This window comes from Sphaerodactylus townsendi, linkage group LG09 (genome assembly GCF_021028975.2).
Source record: "Sphaerodactylus townsendi isolate TG3544 linkage group LG09, MPM_Stown_v2.3, whole genome shotgun sequence".
NCBI lineage: Eukaryota > Metazoa > Chordata > Lepidosauria > Squamata > Sphaerodactylidae > Sphaerodactylus > Sphaerodactylus townsendi.
Genome location: NC_059433.1, coordinates 70,957,172 through 70,973,356, shown reverse-complemented (window position 1 = coordinate 70,973,356; position 16,185 = coordinate 70,957,172). Strand labels below are relative to the sequence as shown.

The window sequence follows — 16,185 nt, the reverse complement described above, 5'->3', positions numbered from 1 at the left end:
ACCCCAAAGGCTATTGAGTCCAACCTCCTGCCATGAGTGAACATACCATCAAAGCACTCCCGACAGATGTCTGTCCAGCCTCTGTTTCAAAGGCTCATTCCGCACATGCAGAATAATGCACTTTCAAACTGCTTTCAGTGCTCTTTGAAGCTGTGCAGAATAGCAAAATCCACTTGCAAACAGTTGTAAAAGTGGTTTAAAATCGCATTATTTTGCGTGTGCGGAAGGGGCCAAAGCTTTCAGGCGCCTCCACCTGAGGCAAGATATTTCACTGTTGAACAACCTGTATATTTTGGAACGAAGTACTATGCCTGGCCCAGACTTGCCACATAAGGTGCTTTTAGTTGCCAAGGCCAGAAATTGAGCCTGAGACTTTTGGGTTGTGTAAGCAACTACTCTACAAACTACCTTCGGTGTGTGTAGACAACTATCCTGTTTAGGGTCCCTCTCTTGCACTTAGCATCCTTCAACCTAGCCCCATGTTTAGTATGTGGTCTCCAGTTCTCACATTATTTCCCTGTATAGCTGGGTCTGAGCATGGGAATAGCGAAAGTGCAAAATGTATACATGATCCTCCAGGCTCGCTTTTTCCTTTCGCTGAGTCAAGCGAAAACTCTCCTGTCTTTTTACGTGTCGGCCTTTTTGCTCTTTGGTGCTTTTCTTGCTTTCCCAATGATCACATGCGCTTTAAGGAGAGAAGCGGTGAAGAAATCCAAGGTAGGGATGGTGGGAGTCAATGGCCCTTGTGACTTGCTTCGAAACCAGACCTGCGTCATCGGGGCTCATCGAGCGCCTGGCCGTCCGTTTCATGAGTGATGCCCTTCAAACAGGGACAGCTATAAAAGGCTGGCTGAGAACAGCGCTCGGTCTGAGCGTCCAGATCCCCGTGCCTGCCCAGGGGGGGAATCGGTCGTTCTTTATCCCAGAATGGACCTCTTCCATCTTCACACCTTCCTATGCTGTATTACTATATCAGCAGCCAATATCTTTGGTAAGCAAATCCTTTGCTTGTTCGTGCGTGTCCTTTAGCTGTAGAATTTACGTCTAGTTTTACAGCCCCAGGTGGTGTCGAAGAACACAAGTCGTGGTGAGTGACCTAGGTTTAAACTCTCTGCCAAAGGATACCATGAATAATTCAGAGTCTAGAACAGTGTTTCCCTACCTTTTTGAGGTCAGGGTACCCTTGACCTCACTCTTCATATCTCACGGTACCCCTGCTGCCACCCTCCACCTTCCCCTCCCAGGGTGAAGGGAAGCACGGGGGGGGGGGGTGGCTGCTGACCTTGTGGCAGGCCCTACCCCATGGGCCAGCTCCATGTCCCTGCTGGAGCCGGTGGAAGACACCACAAAAATGAGGGGGGGGGGCAGTAGTGTTGCCGCGGTACCCCTGGGACATGCTCACGGCACCCCAGGGTACCAGGAAACCCTGGTTGAGAATGGCTGGTCTAGAATTAATCGCTTGTTGAGGCTTTTGTGTAATGAGGACGACCAGCAAATGCAAAAACCGTTTCATGCATCTATGTGTGAGAAGAGCTTAATCCTTGGGGAGTAGCTACTTACCGTAACTCGCTAGCGTGGTGTAGTGGTTAAGAGCGGTGGATTCTAATCTGAAGAACTGTGTTTGATTCCCCCCTCCTGCACATGAAGCCTGACGGGTGACCTTGGGCTGCCTCACAAGGTATTTGTTGTGGGGAGAGGAAGGGAGAGGAGTTTGTAAGCTGCTAGTCCTCAGATAGCTTTACCAGCTCCCTGCGTGTGTACATACACACACCACAAACACACACATCATAGCAACACACACACCCCACACACAACAAGCATACACGTAATAACAACCAAGACAATTTATCGCAGGAAATTTTCAGTCCAAAAATTGCAAATACAAAGGACGTTCACTGTGCCATGCTGAACAAGATTTGCCAGCATCCAGGTAAGGCCTGAAGTTCTCCCAGACGACGAACATTGATTCCCCTGGTGGAAACGGCTGCTTTGGAAGATGAACTTGATGGCCGTATGCCTCTCCAAGGTCCGTCAGCTCCCCAAATCTGCCCTTCCCAGCCTTCACCCCCCAAAAGGAGGAGCAGCAGTGGCATAGGAGGTTAAGAGCTCGTGTATCTAATCTGGAGGAACCGGGTTTGATTCCCAGCTCTGCCACTTGAGCTGTGGAGGTTTATCTGGGAAATTCAGATTAGCCTGTACACTCCCACACACGCCAGCTGGGTGACCTTGGGCTAGTCACAGTTCTTCTGAGCTCTCTCAGCCCCACCTACCTCACAGGGTGTTTGTTGTGAGGGGAGAAGGGCAAGGAGATTGTAAGCCCCTTTGAGTCTCCTGCAGGAGAGAAAGGGGGGATATAAATCCAAACCTTCTTCTTCAAAATACTTCAAGCTACATTTTATTCTGTATTTTAGTTACATCTTCGCTCAGCTTGTTTATACCATCCTGGCCACCCTTCGCAATACAATGTGCTGTTTGCCATCTGATATTTTTGATAATTCTATAGTATCTTGTACTGTTATGGTTTCCAGTTTTATTTGTAAGTTTTAACGTATTGTGTACACTGCCCAGAGCCCTTCGGGGGTGGACGGGTGGTACAATCAATTTAAATAGTAAATATAAATAAATAAAATTGTCGGTGATTTCTCAACTTGGAGTTTACAACCTAACCCAAACAATTTTACACTCTGATGTATCCCTTGAAGACGAAGTGGAGGACTATGCTGTGACTTACCAGGTCTTTTCTCCTTTTAAAAAATATTAGAACCAGTGGTGGGATTCAGCCGGTTCGCACCACTTCGGCAGAACCAGTTGTTAAAGTGGTGCTTGTAAACAACCAGTTGTTAAATCATTTGAATCCCACCACTGATTCGAACCCAGTGCTCAGTGAAATCGGGGCTGTGTTCAGCTGGCTTTTGTTGCAACAGGCAAATGAGGCCTCACAAAGGGCATTGTTGTGGAGGTACCCTGTTTCCCCGAATATAAGACATCCCCTGAAAATAAGACGTAGTAGAGGTTTTGCTGAAGTGCGAAATATAAGGCATCCCCCGAAAGTAAGACGTAGCAAAGTTTTTGTTTGGAAGCATGCCCGACGAACAGAACACTAGAGCATGTAGCTGTGGAGAGGAAAAATAAGACATCCCCTGAAAATAAGACATAGCGCATCTTTGGGAGCAAAAATTAATATAAGACACTGTCTTATTTTCGGGGAAACACGGTAGTGGGGGGACTTGACAAATGTATATTCTCATGGCTTTCAGAGTACCAGGCAGAAAGCCAACCTCTTCGTCCCTGTGAGCTGCAAAGAGAAAAGGCCTTTCGAAGAGGTGACGATTATGTCCCTCAGTGCTTGGAAGACGGACAATTCAGGTAACGTTCTGGTGTCGTGGAAGTGTGTGGTGTAGTGATGAGACTCAGATGTGGGAGATCCATGTTCGGTCTCACTTACAGTAGAGGTGGCGAATCTTTTACTTCCAGGACACCATACTTATCAGCCCTGCCAGCATGGTATGCTGGCAGAGGCTGATGGGAATTGTAGTCCATAACATCTGGAGTGCCAAAGGTCCGCCACCACTGCTCTACAGCAAACCCCCCCCCCCGCACTACAATCCTTATGCTTCCAAGGATGCTCACTGGGAGACCTTGGACCAGTCTTACACTTTCAGCCTAACCAGTGGTGGGATCCAAAAATATTAGTAACAGGTTCCCATGGTGGTGGGATTCAAACTGTGCATGAGCACTAATGGGCTGGACGGGCACTCCACGGGAGCGTACGGGCATTCCAGGGCGGGCATTCCTGGGCGGCTGTGGGGCGATCGCAGCCGCTATACCGTCCTTGGGTGGGAAACGACGTATTTGGTACAGGGCTGCCACGCATGCCGATGCACCTCCTGCTAGACTGCTTCAAGTTCTGCGCGCTACTGCTGAGAGGAAGGGCAAAAATCACGTGGCAAAATCACCAATTAGTAACCCCCTCTCGGCACACACAAATAATGAATAACCTACTCTCGGGAACCTGTGAGAACTTGCTGGATCCCACCTCTGAGCCTAACCCACCTCACAGAGTTCTTGTGAGGAAAAATGGAGGAGGGTAGAATAAGTAAACAGTTTTTGAGTCCCCACTGGGAAGAAAGGCAGGGTATAAACGAAGTAAATATATTTTTCAGCAAGACAACTAAAGCACCTCTTCTTTTCTCCTCCCTCAAAACTGTGCAAAAGCTCATAGTAGTCCATTCTCAGGTCTTACAGATACCCGAGAGCAAAATATTTGTGATGCTTGAAGGAAATATACTTGAAAAAAGTATCAGGTGCTTGTTTAAAAATACTCAGGGGTAGAGGTGAAAAACAATCAGACTCCTTCAGCACGGTGCAGTGGTTAGAGCAGGTGCACTCTAATCTGGACAACTGGGTTTGATTCCTGCTCTGCCACTTGAGCTGTGGCGGCTTATCTGGGTAACCAGATTAGCTTGTGCACTCCAACACATGCCAGCTGGGTGACCTTGGGCAAATCACAGTTCTTTGGAGCTCTCTCAGCCTCACCCACCTCATAGGGTGTTTGTTGTGGGGGCGGGGAAGGAAAAGGAGATTGTCAGCTTCTTTGAGTCTCCTTACAGGAGAGAAAGGGAGGATATAAATCCAAACTTTTTCTTCTTTAAGTCACATGCATCATAACGCTGAAAATCTCCATTTTGTCTCCTAGGAACATCCAGTGTGACAACCTTTCGTGCTGGTGTGTGGATGAGAAGGGCGGAGAAGTGTCAGGCAGCAAAAAGAACGGCTCTTTTGTAGCTTGTAAGTTGTGACTTGGGACGTGAGCTTCTTAAGGGAGCATTCACAAGCTCGCTCCAGGGGCATGGTTGTTGCGTTGCAATGAATTAGCAGAGTAAATAATAAGGCAGAGATGCAAGTGAGTTGTTTTGTAGAACTTTATTAGATAACAAATGAATTGACACTAAACAAAAGCGCGGCAAACTCTGTCTATGCCAGCGCTCAGTCTGGGCGCCAGTGCAGCCTATCTGTGCCTGTGCGTCTGTCTTTTGCTGGAAGAAGAAAGGACAGATCTTTTCAGAAGCTCGTGTGGTTCTGGGCACGTGACTTCAGCAGGCGATTCTTGCTTGACTGAATGAAGCAGGCGCTTGTAAAATCATAACAACGGTCCTCCCCCTTCAGTCCCGTTTTCATTCACACTGCTGGAGAGTTAAAGAACAGAACGCCGGCAGACTTGGGTGAAGTTTTCAAAGACCAAGGCGTCAATTTCAGCACTTCAGCTGAGGAAGATTTGAAATCACCAAATACGGACCGAAAAATCACGTGACACACGTGTGCTGCACAGTGGCTTGTGTATATTACAAATATTTTTTTCAGTGTATAAACATACATAAAATGCAATTGCTATTACTAAATCTTTACTCTCATTACAAATATCTCCAACGGGAGAACTCCAGTAACACCGATGCGGTCAAACAGCCTCCTTCAATGTTATCAACACAGTTCACCTCAATAAAGACTTATAACCTCTTCTGTTGTCTCTTGTCAGAGATGTTATCCTTCAAATCGGTGACTGAATAATTGTCTTTAAATTCATGAATTATTTTTCTTTCAGGTGATATTTGTAATGAGAGTAAAGATTTAGTAATAGCAGTTGCATTTTATGTATGTTTATACACTGAAAAAATATTTGTAATACACACAAGCCACTGTGCATGATGATTTTTCTGTCCGTATTTGGTGAATGCTGTTGGGGGCACACTTACTCTATCTGAAGATTTGAAATCACCAGGGATTCTGAGTTCTTGCCAGGGACTTCTTGCCAGGGACTTCTAAAAATCCAGAGGCGCCCCTGCATCAGAAAGGTCTTTATATGATGCATTTCCAAGTCCACGCAGAAGGATTTGAACAGCTGGGATATAGGTAGGGGCCATTCCTCCATACCGCAAGGAGCTTGTCTAGATCAGGGGTAGGGAACCTGCGGCTCTCCAGATGTTCAGGAACTACAATTCCCATCAGCCCCTACCAGCATGGCCAATTGGCCATGCTGACAGAGGCTGATGGGAATTGTAGTTCCTGAACATCTGGAGAGCCGCAGGTTCCCTACCCCTGGTCTAGATGCTGTTTGCCATACCTTCTTGGAGGCTGGGTTGTACCGCCCAGGGGGACATATGGGGTCAAATATTCCCGGGCTTCGGCCATTTAGTCACGCGAGGAGCAGAAAACCACCACCACCATTACACCCCTCCTTCCCCCCAGGTTTATACACTGACTTCATACTCTATACCAGCGGTTCTCAACCTGTGGGTCGCGACCCCTTTGGGGGTCGAATGACCCTTTCACAGGGGTCGCCTAAGACCATCGGAAAACACATATTTGATTTTCACATAATAACCGAGAAACAAATAATGTTAGGGTTAAGGGTCACCACAACATGAGGAACTGTATTAAAGGGTTGCGGCATTAGGAAGGTTGAGAACCACTGCTCTATACACTGGTGGGAAAGGGCGGCCGCCCATATGGGGGAGGCAGCAAACTCAGGCTCCTTCCGCACATGCAGAATAATGCCCTTTCAAACTGCTTTCAGAGCTCTTTGAAGCTGTGCGGAATGGCAACATCCACTTGCAAACCGTTGTGAAAGTGGTTTGAAAACGCATTATTTTGCGGGTGCGGAAGGGGCCCTAGATTTTGCACTGGGCTACATTTTCCCTAGGTATCGCTCTGCTTGGAGGCGTGCTCATTGCTCAGGGACAGAATGTTAAAAGACCCAGCCAGAATCTGACCTTCTTGGGCAGATGGCAGAGTTGGAGGAGGCAGAACCAGGAGAGAGGGAAAAAATGAGCCAGCGGAATGTTTTCAGGTTTTTGTTACTGTTCTGCTCAAAATGCACAGGACATCATAGCAACATGCGCACTCACTGAAGTGTTGTTCTGCGAACGAGAACATGTACGCTTTTCATCGTCCGTGCTGCTTCTTGCCCCAGGTTTGTCCTTCTGCCAACTCCAAAAGCAGCGGATCCTGGTCAGTCGCTACATCAATAGTAGCACAACGTCCTACATCCCACAGTGTCTGGATTCTGGTGACTTCGACCCAATACAGTGTGATGTGGATGTCGGGCAGTGCTGGTGCGTGGATGCTGAAGGGATGGAAATTTATGGCACAAGGCAGAGAGGGAAGCCAACACAATGTAAGTACTGTTATATGAAATCAATGGTTTCCTAGATCCAACCCTCTGGAGGAGGTACGAAGGAATGGGTTGGATCTCAATGGAAATGGACTTTGCAGAGTCCAAGAATGAATGGAGTTTCCATCCTCAAATCCTTCCTTTCTAAGGATCAGTAACCTTATTTGCAGTGACAAGAAGATCTTTTATTTATTGTCCATATGATAGGATAGGATAGGATAGGACAGTGGTGGCAAACCTATGGCACGGGTGCCAGAGGTGGCACTCAGAGCTCCCTCTGTGGGCACATGAAAATAGAGTCCCTCCCCCCACATTTAGGCTGGACTCAATTGTTAGCATTAAACTTAAGACCTAGTTTTAGGGAAGCAGTGTAGGTAACCCTGTTAAGCACTGTTAAACCCCACTGATTTTCATGCGAGAACTAAAGTGTGATCCTTTACCTGGGAGTAAGCTGGGTTGCTGGCAATGGGGTTTGCTTCTGAGTAAACCCTCCTAGGGTCGTGATTCACCTGTTGGAAGAGTTGCACAGTTGCTTCAAAGCAAAGCCACCAACTACCACCAAGCTTACTCCTTGGAGCCAACCATTTTGCTCCTTGGAGCCAACCGAATTCCGTCACCAGGTGGTGGGCCAACCAGAAAATGGCATTGTAAGGAAAATGCAGCCGACCACAAAATGGCCGCCACAGGAGGTGATGCCAACTGTGGAGGAAGCCAAAGTGCAGAGCACAAGAGGGATTTTTTTAAATTCACTGGGAAAAAGCTTCGTGCTCAAACAGCCTGGGAAGGTTCGCTTATGCTAGGTCCGTGGTGGCGAGCCTTTGGCACTCCAGATGGCACTCCAGATGGCGAGCCTTTGGCACTCCAGGGAAAAAAAAGGAAGTTTTGGACTCTATGGCAGTGGCGGCGAACCTATGGCACGGGTGCCAGAGGTGGCACTCAGAGCCCTCTCTGTGGGCACGCGCACCGTCACTCCAGCCAAAGGTGAAGCTGCCATGGGACAAATGTCCCAGGCGGCTACCATTCAGTCATGGGGGGGGGGATCGCCACCCACATCCCTCCTCCCTGATGCTGCGCTCCAATCCCCACCCTGCCTTTTAAGACAAAAGATGTTAATGTATGAGTTTTTTTTTTCTAAACTAAAACCTCAGCATTCAGGTTGAATTGCCGTGTTGGCACTCTGCGATAAATAAGTGGGTTTTAGGTCGCAGTTTGGGCACTCGGTCTCAAAAAGGTTCGCCATCACTGGGATAGGATAAGGGAGAGTGATAGGGTTGTCCGGTCCTCCAGGTCATCAGCGGAAGATAGGGGGAGGGTAGAGTTGCCAGATCTGGGTTGTGAGATTTGGAGATGGGGCCATAGAAGGATGGGGCCCTTTGCCACAGAACAGTGATGGCAAACCTTTTCGAGACCGAGTGCCCAAACTGCAACCTAAAACCCACTTATTTATCGCAGAGTGCCAACACGGCAATTTAAACTGAATGCTGAGGTTTTAGTTTAGAAAAAAAAACAACTCATACATTAACATCTTTTGTCTTAAAAGGCAGGGCGGGGATTGGAGCGTGGCATCAGGGAGGAGGGATGTGGGTGGCGATCCCCCCCCCCCCATGACTGAATGGCAGCCGCCTGGGACATTTGTTCCGATGTCCCCGTGGCAGCTTCACCTTTGGCTGGAGTGACCGTGCGCGTGCCCACAGAGAGGGCTCTGAGTGCCACCTCTGGCACCCGTGCCATAGGTTCGCCGCCACTGCCATAGAGTCCAAAGCTTCCTTTTTTCCCTGGAGGAACTGTCATCTAGAAATGAGCTGTCATTCCGCTGGTCTCATGTGGAGCCTGGCAACCTTAAATAATTATGTATGGTGAACTTTTTATGGATTGCATTGCCGGTTGGAGATAAGGGAGAAACAAGTGCTGTGATAGCTTTGATCAACACTGTCACAACCCCAAGACTTGCCCAATGAAAGGAGTCAGTACTTTAAAAGCTGAATTTTCGTTTAAGTGTAGGACAGCTGATGACTATATATTGTCTGGACTGAGTACATGGCAACAGGCAAAAGATCGTATCCCCTAGCAGAAATATGTCAGACCCTCTCTTCCTTCTCCAAAGGTGAGAAGGCACATGCACATATGAATTTCTTGAGGGGAGAGGGAGAGAGAGGAGGGAAGAGAAGAAGAAGACTTTGGATTTATACGCCATTTTTTTCTCCTGCAAGAAGACTCAAGGTGGCCTACAAGCTCCTTTCCCTCCCTCTCCTCACAACAGACACCTTCTGAGGCAGGTGGGGCTGAGAGAGTTCTGACAGAACTGTGACTAGCCCAAGGTCACCCAGCAGGAATGTAGGAGTGCGGAAACACATCTGGTTCACCAGATAAGCCTCTGCCACTCAGGTGGAGGTGTGGGGAATCAAACCCAGTTCTCCAGATTGGAATCCACCTTCTCTTAATCACTACACCACGGTCACATGCATTCACACACATGTTCCGCAGATGGTGAGATCAAGAAAGGAGAGGGGGTGAGAACCTAGCAGATTTCAATCCACCCCCCTGCAGCTGCAAAGAGAGTACCTAGCATAAGCGAACCTTCCCAGGCTGTTTAAGCACGAAGCTTTTTCCCAGTGAATTAAACAAAAATTCCTCTTGTGCTCTGCACTTTGGCTTCCTGCACAGTTGGCATCACCTCCTGTGGTGGCCATTTTGTGGTCGGCTGCATTTTCCTTACAGTGCCATTTTTCGGTTGGCCCACCACGCAGTGACGGAATTCCAAAGGTGCCAACAGGCTCAAAATGACTAGAGACCCAGATATAGATTGTGTGACAGTATCGCTGCGGCCAATGTTTATATGTTTGCATTTCAGGCCCTGGGAAATGTGAGATTCGAGACCGTCGTATTCTGCATGGCGTTGGGGACAAGAGTCCTCCGCAATGTTCAGTCGATGGGGAATTTCTGCCCGTCCAGTGCAAGTTTGTCAACAGGACAGACATGATGGTGTTCGATCTCCTTCACCATTTTAACAGGTAGGGAAATCAGATCTTTAAAAAAAACCAGTTGCAGGGTGTCACAGAGTGCTTCAGGCTGTTTCTTCTCCAATTTCATTGGTAAATAGATACGGAAAATCATTCAAGTTTTCATGGTTGTTTTGTGAGCAGATGGGAGACTATGGCTGCTATCAGTAAGTTAGCATGTATGACTGAAGGTGTATCAGCCAGAAGACAAGACCATGGGCCTGTCCGCACAAATCACCTAAAACGTTTCTAAAACTTAGTTTCTCTCCGTGCGTGTAAAGTGCTGTCAAGTCACAGTTGGCTTAGGATGAGCTCAGCAAGTGGCTTTCAAGGCAAGTGAGAAGCAGATGTGGTTTGCCATGACTTTCCTCTGCAGAACATTCCTTGGTGGTCACCCTTCCAAGTACTGACTCTACTTAGCCTCTCTCTCTCTCTCTCTCTCTCTCTCTCTCTGTGTGTGTGTGTGTGTGTGTGTGTAAAAGTCTGTCAAGTCACAGCTGACTTAGGATGAGCTCAGCAAGTGGCTTTCAAGGCAAGTGAGAAGCAGATGTGGTTTGCCACATCTCCTCTGCAGAGTCTTCCTTGGTGGTTACCCTTCCAAGTACTGACTCTACTTAGCTTCTCTCTCTCTCTCTCTCTCTCTCTCTCTCTCTCTCTCTCTCTCTCTCTCTCTCTCTCTCTCTCTCTCTCTCTCTGTGTGTGTGTGTATGTGTGTGTGTAAAGGAGCTGTCAAGTCACAGTTGACTTAGGATGACCTCAGCAAGTGGGTTTCAAGGCTAATGAGAAGCAGATGTGGTTTGCCATGACTTTCCTCTGCAGAGCCTTCCTTTGTGGTCACCCTTCCAAGTACTGACTCTACTTAGCTTCTGAGATCTAATAAGCTGGAGCTGTACCACGCTGCCTTCCCTGCTTACAAATTACAGACAGAACAAAAATTGGCCACACAATTTTTCTGTAGTGATTTTTTTTAACCTAGTGGAAAAATACAATATCAGAGGGTAGCTGAGATACTGCATAGTAGACCAGCTAGATTTGAGCGCAGAAGCTCCAGAGAGATTTTCAGGGTGAAACCTTTTTGAAAATCAGAACTCCCTTTGTTGGATGGGGAAATTTATCTTTCAGACAAATGCATTAGTTGTGTATTGTGAAGTCCCAGGCTGTGGTGGTAATAGGTTCCTTCGAGGACAAGCATTGAAGGATAGTATATATCTGTCTCTCTAAACCAAAAAGTATCTGGCCAAATTTAGAATACCCTTCCACCAATCCACCTTATAACTTTTCATATTGAAAAATTATGAAGTACTGTTTTACGCCACTAGAGGGCAGGGAAGTATTAATGTCACAACTTTTGGTTTTATTTGATGAAGCTGAAAACTTACCCCGGAATAAATTTGTTAGACTTTCCAGACGCTGCTGGATAATTTTTATTTGATTTCAAAAGAATTATTTCTGCATCCCCAAACTCTGGCTGTTTCAAGGAATGTCGCATAAGTAAACTACCTACTATGCCGCAATATTTTTTTAAAAATCAATTGAAGAACTCACACAGAGTTCTTAATTGATGTTGTTCTGAATCCGTGACATTGATGCATCTATTTCTGTTTGTTCAAAAAGGGCTTACGACCATATCAGCAAAATCAGGTTAAAAATTTGAAATGAACGTTAATAACGAAGATTTTTTAAAAAGCATAACATGTAATGCAATTAGGTTCGCCAACTTCCAGCTTAGGAAATTCCAAGCTTAGGAAATTCCCCCCAACAGATCTCCTTCCTGGGGAGGGGAAAGGAGATCACCAGGGTAAAATGCCACAGATTTCACCTTCCTAAGCTCCATTTCCCCCAGAAAAACTGATCTCTGCCCTCTGGACATCAACTTCATTTCTGGAAGACCCCCAGACCCCACCTGGAGGTTGGCAGTTCTAGCATGCCCAATTACATTCCAATACAAAAAAAATAATATAAACATACAATCTATATATATAAAAAGCAAACAGTGACTTTGTTAGTCACCCCCTAACGCCGAAACGGCTAGACGGATCGCGCCCAAATTTTCACATGACGTTCCTCCCTGTTGCGGGCTGGTAATGGGACCTTCAATCGCCGAAAGTCCATACCTGAGCCAGGTAAAACATCTTTTTCCTGGCACACCAGGCCATGAAGCTGGCTCTGTTTAACTTTCACCCTTAGAATGTTTGTGCAGATGGGCAGAGATGAGAAGTGGAAACAGTAAATAGGTAATACTGGTAGGTAATACGAGTGGAAGTGAAACACATACACACTTTGCCATGTGAGACGTCAGGTGGGGTCCCCCCCCCCCTCACACGCAGGTAACTTTCACTCTCTGTGCCTCACCCACTGCCACCACACAACACACATCCAGCTCATCCTCACACACCTCACTCTGCCCTCCCTCACATCCAACCACCACTTACCCACTTCCTCACCCATATTCGCCACAGCTCTCTTTTACTAAAAGCGAGCTGGAGTTTGCCTTTTTCTTCTAAGAAAATCCACGGGGTGGGGGCGAACCAACACTACTGGCTCTGCTTCTTTTGCACATGACCCTTTAAAAACCCAGGGAGCTGGCCTCGATTTGAGCGCCTCAGCACCCTGCCTCTGCTGCCTGACTGGGATAGCCTTTCCCCAGTTCTGCCTTACCCAAGCCAGGACTGTGCGTGTCAACCAGCCTCATGGACAGCGGGATTCGCACTCTGGACAGTTCCGTTGTGGAATGGGAAGGGTTACCTTATGTTAAAAAAACAAGACAGCACCATATAACAATGTGAATTGAAAAGGGGAAGAGGGATTCCCTTTGACCACCCCAAAAGGCTACGCTGCGGATCATCGGACCTGCATGGACATCTGTGTGGGTTGCAGACTGTGATGAGAAGGACAATTGCCACAGCAACGCGTGGCTGGGCCCTGCTAGTATATTAAAATAATGGACAATGCGAACAGTTAAGTAAATAGCAATATAATAGTGGGTACTAAAGAATGAATATCACAATGATCTTAGCTGAAATCATAGGATACCATATATACTTAACAAGACCTTTACGGATGATAGTATGTTGTTAATAATTCATAATTAGGATGTTGTGGTTTTTCCAGGTTGTATGGCCGTGTTCCAGTACTATCTTCACATTCTTCTAAAATCCAAACACTGTGATTTACCTCCACTGAGGACTGGACTGTTACGTGTGACCATCACACAAATATGAATTTGTTAATGCCTTTGATATGGCGCACTTTGTCTGAGAAAAATCCAGTATCCAACATTTTGATAGTGCAGATGGCTTCTGCGGAAACGCTGAGAGGAGTTGTGATGTTAATAGCTTGCCGCTGCCAGAATCATGCTCTTGGTAACCCCTTGGTTTTCCTTGTAGGTATCGGGATGCATTCCTGACCTTCAGTGCCTTTAGAAGTTCGTTCCCCGATGTCTCTGGCTACTGCTACTGTGCAGACAGTCTTGGGCGGGAGCTAGAAGAGACAGGTAAGAGCTTGACAAATCTGAAGTGCCCCAAGGACCATAGAATTATAGAAGTGTAGAGTTGGAAGAGACCCCAAGGGCCATCAAGTCCAACCCCCTGCAATGCAGGAACACCCAATCAAAGCACTCCTGACAGATGGCCATCCAGCCTCTTTTTAAAAACCTCCAAAGATGGAGACTCCACTACCCTCTCGGGTAGTGCATTCCACTGTGGAACAGCCCTTACTGTCAGGAAGTTTTTTCCTGATGTTTAGGAGGAATCTCTTTTCCTTCCCCTCGAACCCATGACTCCTGGTCCTAGTCTCTGGAGCAGCAGAAAACAAGCTTTCTCCCTCGCCAACATGGCATCCGACTTGGCATCTCTCAACCTGAGGTTCAAAACAGAGGAGTCAGCTGTCATGGAGGGGAGAGAGGGAGAGTGTATATGTGTTGGTTTCTACTGTAGGCATGGATCCAAAGATAGCCTTCCACTTATGGAAGGAGTCCTTCTGTGACCCGAATAATTTTTTCCACTCCTAGAAAGAATGGAAACATTTTTTTCCACTCCTAGATGACTTGCTCTGGCAAGATCTATTGCGAATGGAAAGGCAATATCTGTGAATCCAATCTGGACAGCTAAGTGGTAGGATCTTGATGTCATGGGCCTTTCCCTCCTTCCTGGATCCACTTTCATCATCTTCCTGTTAGGCAGCGGTTAAATGTTAATTACGAGAGGCTAGTGTTCTAACCTCACTGGAACGTTTGGCTGCTGGCACTGATGACTGGCAGATAGGTTGTAGGGTAGGCAGCATCCTGGGGAAAATGCCTCATCAGAGCTGAAAGAAGAAGAAGAATTTGAATTTATAGCCCCCCTTTCTCTCCTGTAAGGAGACTCAAAGGGGCTGACAATCTCCTTTCCCTCCCCCCCATAACAAACACCCTGTGAGGTGCGTGGGGCTGAGAGAGCTCTGAAGAATTGTGACTAACCCAAGGTCACCCAACTGGCATGTGTTGGAGTGCACAAGCTAATCTAGTTCCCCAGATAAGCCTCCACAGCTCAAGTGGCAGAGCAGGGAATCAAACCCGGTTCTCCAGATTAGAGCGCACCTGCTCTTAAGCACTACACCACGCTAGCTCTCTGAACAGAGCTCTCTGAAGAGAACTCTTTCAAGTGGCCGTTCTGAAATGAATCCATGTAATTCACGAGGGAATTGCGCTGTGTTGATGGTAATGCCTTATCTCTCAGATGCCCAGATTAGAATGAAAGCTGAAATCAAAATATCACATGATATTTGAAATCAGGTAAATTCTCAACATCTGGGAAGGACGGGCAACTTTTGAAAATGACTAGATTTGTGGCGGCGGAGTGTGTATTTAATTTCTCATTTTGGGTTTCAGAATTTGAATTTGTTGGGGTTGATATCGTGAGCTGCTTGGTTAGAGCTGGGGAGAAATGAGATAGGGAAATGATATGTAACCTCTATCTGTGGGTTCTGTGGGGCAGAACTTGGAATGAGTTTGCAACAACAATTTTTAAAAACAAAATGGTTTACTTTCTTAACACATAACATCAAACACCAACATTTAACATCACACTTCAAGGTCCTGTTCAGGTTGCATTTTCAAGTCCTTAATTTACAGTCTACTGATACTGCCAAGTCCAATTCTTCCTGCAAGTGGGTTGGCTCCTGAAGACTCCAAAGGCTTGGTGAACAGGATTCAACATGATGAAGGTTTCCAGGAGAACTCTCACCCATTACAAACACAAAAAACCCTTAACAAGGTGTTAAGGGCTTATACAACCAAGGTCCGAGTCTGGTAGCCTTGTCTCCTCCAAAGAGCTCTGCAGCTTTGAGTCTCCACCCCTTTCTGGGTCAACTCATTCTGAGCATGGGGGTTACAGATACACACAATAAGAATTTCAATGGACTATTCTGGTTCAAATTAAGAAATCTGCAGAAATGAGATCTTGATCGGAAATGCTGTTTTCTCACCCAGGTCTGGAAATGTTACTTGACCACATTTATGACACTGTTTTTGCGTCCATGGAACTCACACAAACCTTCAGTGAAACCAGCATGTACAGGATCCTGCAGAGGCGTTTTCTGGGAGTGCGGCTGGTGACATCTGGCAAGTTCCGATGTAAGTAACAAGGCTCAAAAAATATGGTTGCTGCATATGCTACATGTCAGGGGTGATGGCCTTGACCCATGATCTCTGGCAGTGTGATTCGGATTTATTTGGGCATAAAATTATCTGTTTGCCTAAATAAGTCAAATAACATATTAGGATATACCCAAATATTCGGGTATACCCAAAAAATTCAGGACCGTCTGATTTTTTGGGATATTTTTTGGTGTTTTGGCCTGCAAGGTTTTTTTTAAGCTAGTGGCACCAAAATTTCAGGGTATCATCCAGAGATTGTCCTGATGATACCATCGGAGTTTGGTGAAGTTTGGTTCAGGAGGGCCAAAGTTATAGACCCTCAAACGGGTAGCCCCCATCTCCTGTTCGCTCCCATTGGAAACAATGGTGGATGGGGTTTAAAA

The 16,185-nt window shown here is 46.7% G+C and overlaps 1 protein-coding gene across 1 annotated transcript in view; it reads left to right on the top strand.

The window, feature by feature from the left end:
- Window positions 1-878: 878 nt before the first annotated feature.
- Window positions 879-16,185, top strand: part of TG (thyroglobulin) — a 188,198-nt gene continuing 172,891 nt past the window's right edge. The window contains exons 1-7 of the mRNA XM_048508584.1: window positions 879-991; window positions 3,258-3,366; window positions 4,697-4,788; window positions 6,968-7,171; window positions 10,020-10,179; window positions 13,554-13,660; window positions 15,635-15,778. Of these exons, the coding sequence (XP_048364541.1) occupies window positions 928-991; window positions 3,258-3,366; window positions 4,697-4,788; window positions 6,968-7,171; window positions 10,020-10,179; window positions 13,554-13,660; window positions 15,635-15,778 (880 nt within the window). The 5' untranslated portion in view covers window positions 879-927. The remainder of the gene's footprint in view (window positions 992-3,257; window positions 3,367-4,696; window positions 4,789-6,967; window positions 7,172-10,019; window positions 10,180-13,553; window positions 13,661-15,634; window positions 15,779-16,185) is intronic.